The sequence below is a fragment of the Neomonachus schauinslandi genome, chromosome 1 (assembly GCF_002201575.2).
Source record: "Neomonachus schauinslandi chromosome 1, ASM220157v2, whole genome shotgun sequence".
Taxonomy (NCBI): domain Eukaryota; kingdom Metazoa; phylum Chordata; class Mammalia; order Carnivora; family Phocidae; genus Neomonachus; species Neomonachus schauinslandi.
The window spans coordinates 70,262,726-70,281,205 of NC_058403.1; the positions used below are offsets into that span (position 1 = coordinate 70,262,726).

The 18,480-nt window shown below is 40.2% G+C and overlaps 1 protein-coding gene across 1 annotated transcript in view; it reads left to right on the forward strand.

Annotated features, from left to right (window-relative positions):
- Nucleotides 1–18,480, forward strand: part of SENP5 (SUMO specific peptidase 5) — a 48,278-nt gene that overhangs the window by 11,010 nt on the left and 18,788 nt on the right. The window contains exon 2 of the mRNA XM_021692311.1: nucleotides 13,199–14,739. Coding sequence (XP_021547986.1) covers nucleotides 13,230–14,739 — 1,510 coding nt within the window. The 5' untranslated portion in view covers nucleotides 13,199–13,229. The remainder of the gene's footprint in view (nucleotides 1–13,198; nucleotides 14,740–18,480) is intronic.

The window sequence follows — 18,480 nt, forward strand, 5'->3', positions numbered from 1 at the left end:
TGTATTCAGACACTTTAGTAATTCTGTCAATTTCACATTTTTGGAGACCTCTCTTCCAAATCCTTTTGACCTCTTTCTTCTGGATTGGTGGCTCTCTAGGACTGAGACACAGTTGTCACTTTGTGATCTTTCTTTGCCTTTTTCTTTAGTATTTCTCTTCCCTGCATATTGTTTTGGATCTCATTTCCTGGGTCTCCGGTCTTTCTTGATTTACTCCCTCATTTTGTCAGAGTACCTCCTCCTGTGGTTCCCTGAGAAAAAGATGCATGGTAGTTCTATATTTTGATAATTTACGTCTCTGAAAACCTTACTTCTATCCTGTTTTGATTGATGATTTGGCTGAGTTGCAAGTTCTGTGTTGAAAGTAACTTTCCCGGGCGCCTGGGTGGCTCAGTTGGTTAAGCGACTGCCTTCGGCTCAGGTCATGATCCTGGAGTCCCGGGATCGAGTCCCGCATCGGGCTCCCTGCTCGGCGGGGAGTCTGCTTCTCCCTCTGACCCTCCCCCCTCTCATGCTCTCTCTCTCATTCTCCCTCTCAAATAAATAAATAAAATCTTTAAAAAAAAAAAAAAAGAAAGTAACTTTCCCTCAGACCTTTGAAAGTATTTATACTTTCTCTTCTAGTTTATAATCTTGCTATTAAAATCATTGCCCCTCTTATTCTTGATTTTATATACAAATAAAAATATTTACATAAATATATTTATGTAATATATAAGTACATAAATTATATAAGTTAATTCATAGTTATAAACAATGAGTAAATAAGTTTATATGTAAATATATTTTTTTATATTTTTAAAATAATTTTTTTTAAAGATTTTATTTATGTGAGAGAGAGAGTGAGAGCAGGGGCAGAGGGAGAAGCAGATTCCCCGCTGAGTGGGGAGCCCGCTATATATATTTTTAAATTAATTTTTTAGTTGAAGTATAGTTGACACAATGTTACATTAGTTTCAGGTGTACAACACAATGATTCAACAAGTTTATATGTTATGCTGTGCTCATCAGTGTAGCTAACATCTGTCACCATACATTGCTGTTATAATATCATGAACTGTTCCCTATGCCATACCTTTTATTCCCATGAGTGACTCTTTGCCTAACTGGACACCTGTGTCTCCCACTGCCCTTCACCCTGGGATCGTGACCTGAGCCGAAGGCAGACACTTAATGACTGAGCCACCCAGGTGCCCCTAGGGGTGGAATTTTTTTATACGTTTTCTACAATGGCTGTACCAATTTACACTCCCACCAACAGTACATGATGTTTCCTTTTTCTCCACGTCCTTACCAACACTTGTTATTGTTTGTTTTTTCCTAGCCATTCTGAGAGGTGTAAGGTGATAATGTCATTGTGGTTTTGATTTGTATCTCCCTGATGATTAATGATGTTGGGCATTTTCAGATATTTTATTTGCAAATATCTTCTCCCATTCAGGAGGTTGCCTTTATGTTTTGTTGATGGTTTCCTTTGCTGTGCAAAGGCCTTTTATTTTGGTGTAGTTCCAGTAGTTTATTTTTGCCTTTGTTTCCCTTACCTTAAGAGACATATCTAGAAAAATGTTGCTACGGCTGATGTCAAAGAAATTACTGCCTACGTTTTCTTCTAGGAGTTTTATGGTTTCAGATCTCACGTTTAGGTCTTTAATCCATTTTGAGTTAATTTTTGTGTATGGTTTAAGGAAGTAGTCCAGTTTCATTCTTTTGCATGTGGCTCTCTCGTTTTCCCAGCACTATTTATTGAAGAGACTTTTTCCCCCCATTGTATGTTCTGATCTCTTTTGTTGTAGGTTAATTGGCCATATAAGCATGGGTTTTATTTCTGGGCTCTTGATTCTGGGATTGTGATACCTCTGTCTTTGGTTGTTCTTCATCAGAATTGCTCTGGCTATTCAGGGTCTTCTGTAGTTCCACGCAAATTTTACTATTATTTGTTATTGTTCTGTGAAAAATGCTATTGTTATTTTGATAGGGATTGCATTGAATCTATAGATTGCTTTGGATAGTATGGACATTTTAATAATCTTTCAATGCATGAGCATGGCATATCTTTCCATTGTGTCATCTTCAATTTCTTTCATCAGTGTTCTACAATTTTCACAGTAAGGTCTTTCACTTTCTTGGTTAAGTTTATTTTTAGGTATTCTTTTTCATGCACTTATAATTGTTTTAATTTCTCTTTCTGCTACTGTTATTAGTGAACAGAAATGCAATTGATTTCTGTGTGTTAATTTTGTATCCTGCAAAGTTACTGAATTCATTTATTCTAAAAGCTTTTTGGTGGAGTCTTTAGGTTTTTCTATGTATAGTATGTCATCTGCAAATAGTGACAGTTAACTTCTTCCTTACAAATATGGATGTCATTTATTTCTTGTGTAATTGTTGTGACTAGGAATTAACAGTACTGTGTTGAATAAAAGTGGTGAGACTGGACATTCTTGTCTTGTTCCTGATTTTAGAGGAAAAGCTCTCAGTTTTTCACCATTGAGTTGATGTTAGCTGTGGGTTTTTCGTGTATGGCTGTTATTATGTTCTGGTATGTTCTCTAAACCCACTTTGTTGAGAGTTTTTATCATGAAAAGGCGTTAAATTTTGTCAAATACTTTTTCTTTATTGAGATGATCATATTTTTGTCCTTCATTTTGCTAATGAGGTATATATCATGTTGATTGATTTGCAAATATTGGAGCCATCCTTGCCTTCCCAGAATCCATTCCATTTGATCATGCTGAATGAACCTTTTATCATATTCTTTTTTTTTATTAAGATTTTATTTATTTGAGAGAGTGCATGAGAGAGAGCACGAGCAGGGTGTAGGGGTAGAGGGAGAGGGAGAAGCAGGGAGCAGCATGTTGGACTTGATCCCAGGACCCTGAGATCATGACCTGGGCCAAAGGCAGACTCTTAACTGACTGAGCCACCCAGGCACCCCTGTATTCTTTTTTTTTTTTTTAATTATTTATTTGAGAGGGAAAGAGCAAGAGAACGCATGTGCAAGTTGGTTACGTAAGGGCAGAGGGAGAAAATATCCAAGCAGACTCCTGAGCTCGATCCCGTTGGCGGGACTCAATCTCATGACCCATGAGATCAGGACCTGATTTCAGCTCAGGATATTCACTTAATTGACTGAGCCACCCAGGCGCCCCCCTTTTATTGTATTTTTATTTTTTATTTTTTTAGATTTTATTTATTTGTCAGAGCACAAGCAAGGGGAGCAGCAGGCAGAAGGAGAAGCAGACTCTCTGCTGAGCAAGCAGCCCAATGCTGGACTCAATTCCAGGACCCTGGGATCATGACCTGAGCCTCCTGGGTGTCCTGTTTTTATCATATTCTTTTTTTTTTTTTGTAAGATTTTATTTATTTGTCAGAGAGAGAGAGAGAGAGAGAGCACACAAGCAGGGGGAGCGGCAGGCAGAGGGAGAAGCAGGCTCCCCACTGAGCAGGGAGCCCGATGCGGGACTCAATCCCAGGACCCTGGGATCATGACCTGAGCAAAAGGAAGACACTTGCAAGTCTGGGTGGCTCATTGGGTTCTTTTTAGCGTATTCTTGAACTCAGATTGCTAATATTTTGTTGAGGATTTTTGCAACTATGTTCATCAGGGATATTGGCCTGTAGTTTTCTTTTTCTTTTTTAAGATTTTGAGAGTGAGCATGAGAGAGTGCGTGTGAGAGACAGCATGAGTGCGAGGATAAGCAGGCAGAGGGGGAGGGAGAAACAGACTCTCCGCTGAGCAGGGAACCCGATGTGGAGCTTGATCCCAGAATCCTGGGATCATGACCTGAGCTGAAGACAGATACTTAACCAGCTGAGCCACCTAGGAGCCCCATCTTTGATTTCTTTGTTTATCCATTGGGTGTTTATAGCATGTTGTTTAACCTTCACATGTTTGTGTTTTTCCTTTTTTATAGTTATTTATTTATTTATTTATTTTAAAAGTAATCTCTACACCCAGCATGGGGCTTGGACTCAACCCCAAGATCAAGAGCCACATTCTCTTCTGACTGAGCCAACCAGGTACCCCTTTTCCATTTTTTTTGTGATTGAGTTCTAGTTTCATCCTGTCCATTCTGGTTGGAAAAGACTCATGATAGGATTTCAGTCTTCTTAAATTTATTGAGACTTGTTTTGTGGCATCACATGTAATCTGTCCTGGAGAATGTTCCATGTGCACTTGAAAAAATGTGTATTCTGTTGTTTTTGGGTGGAATGTTCAGTATATATCAGTTATGTCCCTGTGGTTTAATGTGTCATTCAAAGACATTGTTTCCTTATTGATTTTCTGCCTGGATGATCTACCCATTGATATAAGTAGGGGTGTTAAAGTCTCTTACTATTATTATATTACTGTCCGTTTCTTCCTTTATGTCTGTTATATTTGCTTTATGTATTTAGTGCTCCAGTATTGGACGCATAGACATTTACAATTGTTATATCCTCTTGTTGGGATTGATGTTATCATTATGTAATGCCCTTCTTTGTTTCTCTCTTTTTTTTTTTTCTTCTTTTCCTTCTTTGTCTCTTATTATGGTCTTTGTTTTAATATCTGTTTTGTCTGATATAAGTGTTGTTGCCACCCTGGCTTTTTTTTCCTCTCCCATTTCCATTTGCATTGAATATCTTTTTCCATCCCTTCACTTCCAGTTTGTATATGTTTTTTTTAATTTTAACTTTAAGATTTTTATTTATTTGAGGGAGAGCATGAGCAGGGGGAGGGGCAGAGGGAGAGGGGGAGAGAGAGAATCTCAAGCAGACTCTGTGCCTATCACAGAGCCCGATGTGGGGCTTGATATCATAACCCTGAAATCATGACCTGAGCTGAAACCAAGAGTTGTTCCCTAACCAACTGAGCCACCCAGGTGCCCCTGTATATGTCTTTTTTTGGGGGGAAAAATATTTATTTGAGAGAGTGAGTGGGGGCAGGAGTGGATGGAGGGAGGAGGAAAGAATCTCAAGCGGATTCCTTGCTGAGCGCAGAGCCCTACGTGGGCTCATGACCTGAGCTGAAACCAAGAGTTGGACACCTAACCCACTGAGGCACCCAGGCACCCCTGTATGTGTGTTTAGGTCTGAAGTGAGTCCCTTGTAGGCAGCATATAGATGGGTCTTGTTTTTTTGATTCTGCCATTTTGTGTCTTGTTTGGAGCATTTAGACCATTTACATTTAAAATAATTATTGGTAAGTATGTATTGCCATTTTTTAAATTGTTCTCTGATTATTTTTGTAGTTCTGTTTCTTCTCTTGCTCGCTTTGTGGTTGGTGACTTTTGTAGTGTTTTATTTGGCTTTTTATTTTTTTGTGTGTATCTGTTATAGATTTTGGGTATGTGATTACCATGAGATTCATATATAAGTATAGCCTAAGTATATAGCAGTGAACATATATTAAGTTGGTCGTTTAACTTCAGACACATTCTAAAAGAACTTGTTTTATTCTCCCTCCACATTTTATGTACATGTTTTCATATTTTACATATTTTACATCTTTTAATTCATTACTTTCTTACATCTAATTATTGCCTTTTCCACTTAATGAAGTCCCTTTAACATTTCTTGTAAGGCCAGTTTAGTGGTAATGAACTCCTTTAACGTTTGTTTTGGAAATTTTCTCTTTCAATTCTGAATGATCATCTTGTCAGGTAGAATATTCTTGGATATAGCTTTTTTCCTTTCCACATGCTGGCCTGCAAAATTTCTTTTTCTTTTCTTTTTTTTTTTTTTAAGATTTTATTTATTTATTTGACAGAGGGTGCACAAGCAGGGGGAGAAGCAGGTAGAGGGAGGGGGAGAAGCAGGTAGAGGGAGAGGGAGAAGCAGGCTCCCTGCTTAGCAGGTAGCCTGATGTGGGGCTTGATCCCAGGACCCTGGGATCATGACCTCAGTCAAAGGCAGGTGCTTAACCGACTGAGCCACCCAGGCACTCCTGGCCTACAAAGTTTCTGTTGAAAAATCAGCCGATAACCTCATGGGGTTTCCTTTGTATGTAACTTTTTGCTTTTCTCTTGCCTCTTTTAAAATTCTCTCTTTATCTTTAAACTCTGACATTTTAGTTATTATGTGTTATGTTTTGGACCTCTTTGGGTTCCTCTTGTTTGGAACTCTCTATCTTTACTGAACCTGGATATCTGTTTCCTTCCCCTAGTTAGGAAAGTTTTAACATATTATTTCTTCAAATAAGTTTTCTGCCCCCTTCTCTCTCTCTTTTCCTTCCGGGACCCCTATGATGTGAGTGTTTGTTTGCTTGATATTGTCCAAGAGATTGCTTAATGTACCTCATTAAAATTTTTTTTTTCTTTTTACTTTTCAGCTTGGGTGCTTTCTATTACCTTGTCTTCCAGATGCTGATCGTTTCTTCTCATCCATTGATTTACTGTTGATTCCCTCTAATGTATTTTTCATTTTAGTTTTACTGTATTCAACTTTGATTGGTTCTTGTTTACATTTTCTGTATCCTTGTTGGAAGTTTTCACTGAGTTCTTTCACTCTTCTCTCCAGTCCATTGAACATCTTTAAGAGAATTACTTTCAACTCTTATCAGACATTTGCTTATTCTGTTTCATTTAGTTCTTTTTTTTGAGCTTTTGTCTTGTTCTTTTGCTTGGAACATATTCCCCCATCTCATTTTGCTTGATTTCCTGTGTTTGCTTCTACGAATTGGGCAGAACAGCTACTTGTAAACTTGAAGGAATAGTCTTGAATATGGTGTTCCCTGTGTAGACTGTATGTGCCTGGTGACTTGCTGACTGTCTGGAGCTGTGGTTGGTGTGGCCCGGGGTTTGTGGTGCATTCTGCACTGGGGCTGCCCTGGTGGCATGGCCAGAGCTGAAGTGGGCTTGCCTGGGGTGGTCCTGAGGCTTTTTGCACAGAGGGGCCTCTGGCAGGACAGCTGAAGCTGATGTGGGTATAGGCCAGAGGAGTCCTGGGGTTGTTTGTGCATAGAGTACCCAGGCAGCGCAGCTAAAACTGAAGTGGGCATGGCTGGTGCAGTCCCTGTGCTTTCTGCACAGAGGGTGCTCTGGTAGAATGGCTAAAGCTGAAGTGGGTGTAAGCTGGGGTGTTCTGGAACTGTTTGCACAGAGGGTACTCTGGTGGGATGGCTGGGGCTGGTGAAGGCCAGAAGCCCGGGGCTCACTGAGGCAGTAAGCCAGTTAGAACACCCAGACCCTGACCCTATCCATGCCATCAAGGTGGAGGGGGGATTGTAAACTGGCACGTGCTAGTCCCTTCAGCTCTGAGAAAGTCCCAGCAACTTCCTTACCTTTTAACAGTGTTGTAGGGCTAGTTCTCTTTATGTTCTAGTTGTTCTTTTATTTATTTATTTATTTAAAAGATTTTATTTATTTATTTATTTGACAGAGCACAAGCAGAGTGAGTTGGAGAGGGAGAAGCAGGCTCCCCGCTGAGCAGGGAACCTGACTTGGCGCTTGATCCCAGGGTTCTGAGATCATGACCCTAGCTGAAGGCAGATGCTTAACCGACTGAGGCACCTGTAAAGGACAGTATTTGTATACAGTCCTTCTGATTCTAGTCCTGTACAGTCAAAATGTTTTCTAAAATTTGGCTAATTTTTCCCTCCTCTACTTTTTTTCAGTGTAGTTAGGTTATCTATTTGTCATACAGTTATTAGGTTCATTTGTTATTTGTATTTCATTTTGGATTCCTCTTGCATTCTGGTTGATTTTAATTTTATTGGTATATTTTTTAAGTATATGAAGCATTAATGTGGTTGCAAAAGTCAGAACTTTTCAAAGAGGCATATTTAGAGAGGTGCCACTCTTCTCTCATCCTTCTATCATTTTCCTTTTCCTCATTTTTTTCATCCCATTCACATCTTTTTTTTTTTTTTTTTAAGATTTTATTTATTTATTTGAGAGAGAGAGAATGAGAGACAGAGAGCATGAGAGGGAGGAGGGTCAGAGGGAGAAGCAGACTCCCTGCCGAGCAGGGAGCCCGATGCGGGACTCCATCCTGGGACTCCAGGATCATGACCTGAGCCGAAGGCAGTCGCTTAACCAACTGAGCCACCCAGGCGCCCCATCCCATTCACATCTACCATGCCCTGTAGGTTACTATTCTCATTAGTTTCTGGTTTATCCTCCTCATATTTATATTTTTATTTTGTCTTTTGGGGGGGGTCACAAAAGGGCAGATACATGTTTATTTTCTTATTTTTTCTTTTATGAAAGGTGGCTGCTTGGTAAAGAATTTAACTTTGCCCCAAGAGAAATCCTTTGTCCTTGGCTTCTGGGAGGTAATCTCTCAGCCCTTGGACTGTCATCCTTGATTGGAATGTCTGTATTTGCCTGGGGGCCTTGGATCACCAACAGTCTAACAGAATTTGCGTGGGGGCTTTGGATATCAACAGTCTAACAGACAGCATGATTTAGGATGGGGTTGGCAATGCCAGAAAGACCAACGGTATGATTTAGGGTAATGACTTTGGCATCAGTGGATCTCCAGAGGGGCTGAAAGACTGAGCTCCGTCATGTGAGCAATCATTTATGCCTAAAAACCCCCAGTAGAAACTCTGGATATCAAGGCTCAGGTGAGCCTTCCTGGCTGGCAATATTGTCACACACTGATATCAGGAGGGTAAAGCTGTCCTGGCTCCATAGTAAGAGGACAACTGGAAGCTCCACTTGTTACTTGTTACTTCTCTTGACTTTGCCCTGTGTGCTTCTCCACTTGGCTGATTTTAATCCATATTCTTCAGCTTTAATAAGCCATAACTATGAATATAATAGTTTTCAGTGGGTTCTGTGAGTCCTTCTGGCAAATTATCAAACCTGAGGGTGGTTTTGTGAACTCTCTGAGCTTGCAGGTGTCTATGTGCTACCGTCATGGTGGCACACTATTGATACTGATTTGAACTTTTTTTTTTCACCTAACCTGGAAATCATTCCATATTAGTTCATGGAGTTCCTCAAATTTTTTTAAGTAATCTTTACACCCAACGTGAGGCTTGAACTCACAGCCCCAAGATTAAGAGTTGGGTGCTCTGGGCGCCTGGGTGGCTCAGTTGGTTAAGCAACTGCCTTCGGCTCAGGTCATTAGCCTGGAGTCCCGGGATCGAGTCCCGCATCGGGCTCCCTGCTCGGCGGGGAGTCTGCTTCTCCCTCTGACCCTCCCCCCTCTCATGTGCTTGCTCTCTCTCATTCTCTCTCTCTCAAATAAATAAATAAAATCTTTAAAAAAAAAAAAAAAAGAGTTGGGTGCTCTACCAACTGAGCCAACCAGATGCCCCATCTTTATTCTTTTATAGCTTCACTCATTGTGTGGAAGAACCATACTTTATTCAGCTACGGTCCTTTTAGGTTTTCAGTATTTTGTAATTACAGTGTTGCAGTAAATAACATTGTATTGTGTATTTTCATTATTATTGGAGGTGTATCTTAAGGATAAATTACTAAAAATGGGGTTGCTGGATTAGAAGGTAAATACTTACCTGGTTTTGTTAGGTATTACCAAATTCCCTTCCAGAAGGATTTTATTAGTTTGTATTCCTACCAGCAAAGTATGAAAGTTTCATTTCTGCCACCAACAGAATGTGTTGTCATTTTTGCCAGTGTTTTTATTGAGGTATAGTTAACATATAGTATTATATCCGTTTCAGTTGTAAAACATGACTTGCTATTTGTATACATTGCAAAATCATCACTATAAGTAAGTCTAGTTAACATTCACCATCATACATGGTAATCAAGTCTTTTTTCTTGTGATGAGAATTTTTAAGATTTACTCTTAGCAACTTTCAAATATACATACAGCATTATTAACTATAGTCACCCTGCTGTACATTACATTTCCATGACTGACTTACTTTATAACTGGAAGTTTGTACCTTTTGGACCTCCTCCACCCATTTTGGGCAACTCCCCAACCCCACCCTTTGTCCATTTTTTTTGAGTGTAGTTGAACATCTTGTCTAAGGGTTGTTTAAAAATCTTTATTTGTGAATTGTCTCCTGTCTTTTCCCCATTTTTCCATCAAGCTTTTTTTGTTTTGTTTTCTTCTAAGATTTATTTTTTTTAGGGGCATCTGGGTGTCTCAGTTGTTAAGTGTCTGCCTCAGCTCAGGTTATGATGTCAGGGTCCTGGGATTGAGCCCCGTGTCGGACTCCCTGCTTGGAGGGAAGCCTGCTTCTCCCTTTCCCACTCCCCCCACTTGTGTGCCCTGTCTCTCTGTCTCTCTCTCTGTCAAATAAATAAAATTAAAAAAAAAAAAGATTTATTTTTTTTAGAGAGCACATGCAGGGGCGTGGGCAGGGGCAGAGAGAGAGGGAGAGAAAGAACCTCAAGCAGATTCCCTGTTGAGCACGGAGCCTGGTGTGGGGCTCAATCTCACCACCCTGAGTCATGACCTGAACCAAAATCAAGTTGGTTGCCCAACTGCCAGGCACCCAGGCACCCTCCCCACCTTTAAAAAAAAAAAAAAAAAAAATTTATTTGGGAGAGAGAGCTGGGGGAGGAGCAGAGGGAGAGGGACAAACCCTGACATGGGGCTTGATCCCATGACTCTGAGATCATGACCTGAGCTGAAAAGGATGCTTAATCGACTGACCCACCCAGGCGCCCCAGCCCTTTACTCTATATTGAGGTTTTTAATTCTGCTATTTTACATTTCCAAGGTCCTTACTGTTTTTGATTGTTCCTTAAAAAATATAACAGCCTATTCTTTTCTTTCCCTCCCAGTGGACCTATTTTTTTTCTTTGTAGATAGTGTTAGTTTTTTCCTTCCATCTTATCTTTTTAGTGTATAGGTAAATATAGGTAGCATAACATTTACCATTTTAATCATTTTTAGGTATACAGTTCAGTGGCATTAAATACGTTCACATTGTTGTGCAACCATGACCAACAGTCCATCTTCAGAACCTTTTTCATCTTAAACTGAAACTCTGTACCCATTAAACAATAACTCCCCTCCCCCCCCTTAGTTTTTTCAAGTTGACTACTCTAAAAAAAGCAAAAACTTATTATGAGCTGTTTGTTTTGGTCCACTTTTCAAGCCTTAGAAATCTGGTGAATCTTGGTTATCCTGTTTTTTTTTTTTTTTTTAAGATTTTATTTATTTGCCAGAGAGAGAGGGGGGAGGGCATAAGCAGGGGGAGCAGCAGGCAGAGGGAGAAGCAGACTCCCTGCCAAGCAAGGAACCCGATATGGGACTCAGTCCCAGGACCTTGGGATCACGACTGGAGCCGAAGGCAGTCGCTTAACCGACTGAGCCACCCAGGCACCCCTGGTTATCCTGTTATTTTAAAGAACAACCATTAAGAGGTTGCTTGGAAATTGTGAGCATGTCGTGGGACTTGTCAACTTTGGGCGCACTATGGGCCCTCCTGGGCCATTTTGTGGGGATACCTGTATTTATGTATTGTCTTGTGGACTAATCAGATTCTCCAGAGAAGAATCTTCTAATCTCCAACTTGGATGGATAAGACAAACTACCAGGGTTCTGAGATGTGAGTGGGAAAGTGTTGGGGTTCATATATTCAGTGTATAATTCCATCTTCATATTATGCCTGAGATCCCCCTGGCTGCAGAGCTTCAGTTTTACTCTCTCTGAAGACTAAACTTCCAGACTTGGGTAGTGAAAGGGCAGTTACTTGCTATGTGGAGTTGGGGGAGGGATTTGGGATCTCACTGCTTCAAACTTTGGGGTACACTGTAGAGTAATTGTGCAGGCCTGTTTAGTTGAGGCATCCCCAAATATCAGTATCTGCCCCCCAGGGCTGATCTCCCCCTTGGGGCTATATACCTTTTTTCTGGGATCTAAATGGGGAAGGGGGCTGGGGAGGGAATTCACTGTATAAAGTCATATATCCTGTTGTACTCCTGCCCTCAGTTGTGCATGATGTGCCTGACTATCCTGGTTCATCCTCCCCAGAAAGTAAAACTTTTGAGTGTAAGGAGAATGTGCATCTTGGGGTCTAACTGCTTCTTAATCAGACTTTAAACCAGTCCTTCCTTTTTGAGCTCCCTTCTTATCTTGCCCTTCTTGGGTATGGTTGCTTCTAGTTCCTGAGCGTTTCTGAGGTCCTGTGACTTGCTTCTGGGCTTCCCCTACTGTTGGCTTAGATTTTTCACTTTTTTGGCCTCCTGTAAGTCTGTGATCACTCAACTGTGTGCTTTCTTCTTTCAAAATTGTATTGTTCTAGTCTCCTTTTTAATTTTCTTTGTCCCTGAGAGTTTTTTCCTTTCTTAAAATCCCATTTCTGTCATCTTACTGGGATTTGGAGAGGGAATGGAGGTAAACGTGTGCTCAGTCCTTTTTTCCCCCCAGAGAAAACTGATGCACAGAAAGGTAATACAACTTTTCTTTCTTTCTTCCCTTTTTTTTTTTTTTTTAAATTTTGTTATTTATTTGACAGAGAGACAGATAGGGAACACAAGCAGGGGGAAGTGGAAGAGGGAGAAGCAGGCTTCCCACCGAGCAGGGCGCCCGATGCGGGACTCGATCCCAGAACCCTGAGATCATGACCTGAGCGGAAGGCAGATGCTTACCGACTGAGCCACCCAGGCGCCCCTAGAAATGATTCTTAAAATTTATTTCTGTCAGAGGCAGCTATACCAAATGGGGTCATGTGAGTGTATTCATGTCTTCCAGTTTTCAATATGGGGAAAACCTTAATCAGGTAAGGCTTTCATTGTGTCTGATAGTCTGTTATTTTTTATTTTATTTTTTTAAAGATTTTATTTATTTGAGGGGCGCCTGGGTGGCTCAGGTGTTGAGCATCTGCCTTCGGCTCAGGTCATGATCCCAGGGTCCTGGGATCGAGCCCCACATCGGGCTCCCTGCTCGGCGGGAAGCCTCCTTCTCCCTCTCCCACTCCCCCTGCTTGTGTTCCTTCTCTCGCTGTGTCTCTCTCTGTCAAATAAATTAATGAAATCTTTAAAAAAAATTTTTTTTTTTTTTTTTTTTTTATTTGAGAGAGCAAGCAGTGGAGAGGGAGAGGCAGACTCCGTACTGAGCAGGGAGCCCAACGTGGGGTTCAATCTCAGGGATCATGACCCCAGCTGAAGGCAGTCGCTTAACCGACTAAGCCACCCAGGCGCCCCTATGTCTGATAGTCTAAATTGAATTTCATATGCTCTTCTTTTTCTTTGAATTTTGCAGCTTATATTGCTGTGATTATATCTTTATGACCTTATTTTTAGGGTAGAAGTGTAACTTCGCTTTCTCTTCTCTTTCTCAGCTTCATCAAGATCTCATTATGCATCAGAAAAATGAAAAAACAGAAGAAAATTCTATGGAGGAAAGGAATCCATTTAGCCTTTTCTGAGAAATGGAATACAGGGTTTGGAGGTTTTAAGAAGTTCTGCTTTCACCAACACTTATGCATTCTGAAAGCCAAATTGGGAAGGCCAATTACTTGGAGCAGGCAGGTGAAACATTTCCAGTGCAGAAAAAAGGCCCTTCAAATCCAGAAAACGTGGATCCAGGATGCACCTTTTTTTGCTAAGACAAAGTCCAGTGTGGCTGCTCAAAATGTTAGTACTTTGTCCTCTAAAGTGAAAAGAAAAGACTCGAAACACTTCATTTCCTCCTCAAGGACCCTCCTAAGACTCCAAGCAGAGAGGCTGCTGTCCTCAGCAAAGAACTCTGACCATGAATACTGTGGAGAGAAAAGTGTCTTGAAGGCAGTTGCTGACTTACCAGCAAGTAATGTTTTAGGTCAGGCCAATGGTCACAGACCTAGGACGGAGCCACAAGCTTCTGACTTTCCTATGAAGTTCAATGGGGAGAGCCAAAGTCCAGGTGAGAGTGGCACAATTGTGGTCACCTTGAGCAACCATAAGAGAAAGCGCTTTTGTTATGGCTGCTACCAAGGTCTGGAGCACCACAGGAATGGGGGACCCCTGATTCCAAAAAAGTTTCAACTTAACCAACATAGAAGAATAAAAGTATCTCCTTTTATGATGTATGAGAAATTATCCATGATTAGATTCCGGTACAGGATTCTCAGATCCCAGCACTTCAGAACAAAAAGCAAAGTTTGCAAGCTAAAAAAAGCCCAGCGAAGCTGGGTGCAGGTCACTGGGGACCATCAAGAGACCCTTAGGGAAAACGGTGAGGGTGGCAGTTGCAGCCCATTCCCTTCCCCAGAACCTAAAGACCCTTCTTGTCGGCATCAACCGTATTTTCCAGATATGGACAGCAGTGCTGTGGTGAAGGGAAAGAACTCTCATGTGCCTGATGGCCACACTAAAGGAAGCCCTTTCTTGGGCAAGGAGCTTAGTTTAGATGAAGCATTCCCTGACCAACAGAATGGCAGTGCCACATATACCTGGGACCAGTCACCCTGTTCCTCTCCTAAGTGGGAGTGTACAGAGCTGATTCATGACATCCCCTTACCAGAACATCATTCTAGTAACATGTTTATCTCGGAAACCGAAAGAGAAGTCATGACTCTGGGTCAGGAAAATCGGACAAGTACTGTCAGTGATGACAGAGTAAAACTGTCACTGTGTGGGGCAGATCAATCTGTGAGTAGTGTAGATGGGCCTGTGTCTGAAAAGACTGCTCAGAATGAGAGCTCATGCCAGATGGATGAGGATGGATGTCTCAAGCAGAACATTCTTAGTTCTAAGTTGCTGGACCACCCTTACTGTAAAAGTCCCCTGGAGGCTCCCCTGACATGCAGTGGACTCAAACTAGAAAATCAAGCAGGAAGTGGGAAGAACAGTCAGAAAGCCTCTCCAGTGGATGATGAACAGCTGTCAATCTGCCTTTCTGGTATGCACTCTTCCTTTATTCTCCCCCAACCTCCAGCCCACAATTGCTGTCCATTATCTTTTCTAGGAGAGTCCTGTTTTCTCCTTCCACACATAGATTTCCCTTAAAGCAGTTAGACATTCCTCTTTGAAGCCTTCTATATTGCTGTATGACCTAGATGTTCCATAATTTAAGTCTTAGTTGATAGACATTTGTGTTGCTTCCAGTTTCCTTCTATAAATGAACGTGCAACAAAATTATTCTATATACGTGAACAATTTTTTCTGTAAGTTAAATCTGTAGTAGTGGAATTGATGGTGAAAGAACACACTTAAAATTTTAAGAGAATTGTGAAGTTACCTTCCAGAAAGTTGAACTAGTTTACACTTGTTAAACTTTACTGATCTTCTAGATCATGAGAGTTTGGGGTTATTTTTAAGATTTTATTAATTTATTTGAGAGAGGCGCATGTGTGTGCATGGTGGGGATGGGGCAAGGGAGAGCAAGCATGTCAAGCAGACTCCTCGCTGAGTGCGGAGCCTGATGTGGGGCTCAGTCACACAACACTGAGATCATGACCCAAGCTGAAATCAGGAGTCAGATGATTAACCTACTGAGCCACCCAGGTGCCCCAAGAGTTGTTTTGATTTGCATTTTGTGTGGGTTGTTTTTGTTTTGATTTGCATTTTTAAGTTTAAAGTTCAAACATCTTTTTCTGTGTTACCTGGCCAGTTTTTGTTTGTATATAATTTTCCTTTGCCTATTTTTCTATTGGATTGGGTTATTTCTATTTTATTTATTCAGTATATGAAAATTTCCTATATGACAGGCACTGTGCTAAAGAATTTGGCAGTGAGCAGGAAACACTGGTTCCTGGACCTTAGCATCATTCTAAAATGTTAAATTTTTATTATAAATGCCATAAGAGGGGTGCTTGGGTGGCTCAGTCAGTTAATCGTCTGTCTTTGGCTCAGGTCATGGTCCCAGGGTCCTAGGATCAAGCCCTGCATCGGACTCCTTGCTCAGTGGGGAGTCTGCTGCTCCCTCTGCCTGTCGCTCCCCCCCCCCCCCAGCTCGTGCTGTCTCTCTCAAATGAATAAATAAAATCTTAAAAAATAAATAAATAAATGTCGTAAGAGTTTAAGCTTTTCCTTCCCCAAAGGTAAAAGTACCCTGGCTTTGTGTGTAGTAATTTTGCTTAAAGGAAATTATCAGTTCTTCATTGTGAAACTTACCTGTCTTTATGGCTTCAAGTTTTTACATCCTCCTTTAAAAAGTCTTCTCGTCAAAATGTACCCCATGAGTAAGCTGATGTAAATATTTTTGGTAGACAGTGTGGCAATATCAATCTTTGACCCATTCCCCTTCTTGGAGTTTATCCCAGATAGGAATATATTTGTACAGGGATATTACTTGTAGTATTGTCCTGGTAGTAAAAGACTGGAGACAACTAAAAGAAATTTCTATGGAAATGTAAGTTACAGCACATCCAGGCAATATTATACCATGAAGCTGTTAAAGAAGAAATTCAATCCATATTTTGAAACTGAAAGCTGTCTATATAAAGTGAAAAAAGCAAGTTACAAAACAGAATGATGCCATTTTGTTAAGAGATGCATACATGTAGGATAAGTATATGTATATATGTGTGCACGTGCATTTGTATAGGTCATATCTGGAAAGATGTATCCAATTTTATTTTTTTTATTTTTTAAAGGATTTATTTTACAGCATGCGCACACAAACACACACATGCAGAGGGGCAGAGGGAGGGGAACCAGACTCCCCATTGAGCATGGAGTTCAACCTGGGGCTTGATCCCCTGACCTGAGTGAAACCAAGAGTCAGATGCCCAACCAACTGAGCTACCCAGGCATCCCTATCAAATTGATATAAAGGGCTTTTTCTGGGGAGTTAGGAGCATTACTTGTTGGTAGTTTAAACAATTCTGAACACTTGTTTTCCTAACCATTAAGTATGTATAAAAAGTTTTTCTCTACAAAAAGACACAAAGTACAGAGTCCTAGCAAATCTTTAAAAAAAACAAAACTATTTCTGATGTTTATACTGCCCTAGAATAGAGAAAGACAAATTTCCCTACCATAAAGTTAGCAGAACCATGATATGATACATAAACCTGAAGAAGTGAGCATTTACACACAGATATCGGTCAACTTATAGAGATGTAGCACTTCCAAAAGCAGCTGATAAATTGATTATGGCATACAGTAAAACTATAGTGTGACATGAGGAAATAGGGGATTTTTACAGATTGCACACTTGGTGATCTGTGAAGTAATTAATTATCTTAATAGATTAAAGGAGAAAAGAAGAACCAGAAGAACCATTTTGGGGATTTGCTTAGCATTTCCATGCCCACTGAGAAGAGTTCAAGGCAGAGCAATAGCTACTGCCCGTCACAGCCCTCCCCACATCAGCAAATTACCCAAGTACAGATAAGCCACAATCAATCACCAAACATCTGAGGAAAGCCAGCACAATGAAAAGGACAAATTCAACAAATAAAGGAACCCGAGTAATCAGGATTAATAGAGCAATTAGAATAGAAATCAGTATGGGACAATTGGTATAGTAGATGCTCCTTTAACTGACTTCTATAGCGTTAGCTAATATTAAGTTCCATGGAATGCTGAATGCTGGCTCTTCTCTAATGTAACTGCGCATTATGCTCACTGCAGTGGACTGATATTTATCATGAGCCAGTTATACTTACTACAGTTTATTTATTTCCTAATTATATTAAATATTGCATAAAATTGGTTTTGGAAGGAAAAGAAATAGATGCCTATGTTAATATATTCCAGATGGATTAAAAATTTAATTAGAAACAAATATAGACATGCAAACTTGTACGTAGTATAGATGACCCTTGAAAACGTGCTAAGTGAAAAAAGCCAGGCACAAAAGGCCACATACTATATGATTCTATTGATTTGAAATGTCCAGAGTAGGCAAATATAGAGATACAGAAAGTAGGTTAATAGTTGCCAGGGGCTGGAAAGAGGGAGCAATGAGGAGTGACTGGTAACAGGTACACATTTTCTTTGTAGAGTAATGCAGATGTTCTTGAATTAGGTGGTAGTAATGGTTGCACAGCTCTGAATATACAAAAAAAAATTGTACACTTCAGGAGTGATTTTTTTTTTTTTTTTTTTGTGGATGCGAATCACAGCTCAGTAAAGCTGTTAAGAAACAAATATAAGAGGCCATTTTATAATCTCACATTGATAATACATGTTAAAGCATGATAGGAACCTCAGAAGCAGTATACCAGTTTGACTTGATAAACATTACAATCCTGTACATATATGTAACAAGTCATAAAATTTAAAATTTAATTTTAAAATTAAAGCTTGTTGCCATTTCAAGTTTATAAAAATGTTCAACCTTGTTTTCTTCTAGATTATTGATGTGTTATTTTTACATTTTGCTATTTGGAAAAAAGTAAAGATGGATGGATCCCTACCACATTCTTCACATCAAAATGAATTCCGACTGCAAATAAAATTTAGTTAATCGTTCTAATACTATTTATTGAGTAATTCATCTTTTCCCCGTGGTTATGAATTGCTCCCTGTTTTGGGGTCTTTTTCTGGACTTGGTTTTTCTGTTTCTATGTTAGCACTAGTCTGCTTTAATTACAGCAGTTAGGTTTTTTTTAAAATTTTTTATTGTTATGTTAATCACCATACATTACATCATTAGTTTTTGATGCAGTGTTCCATGATTCATTGTTTGTGC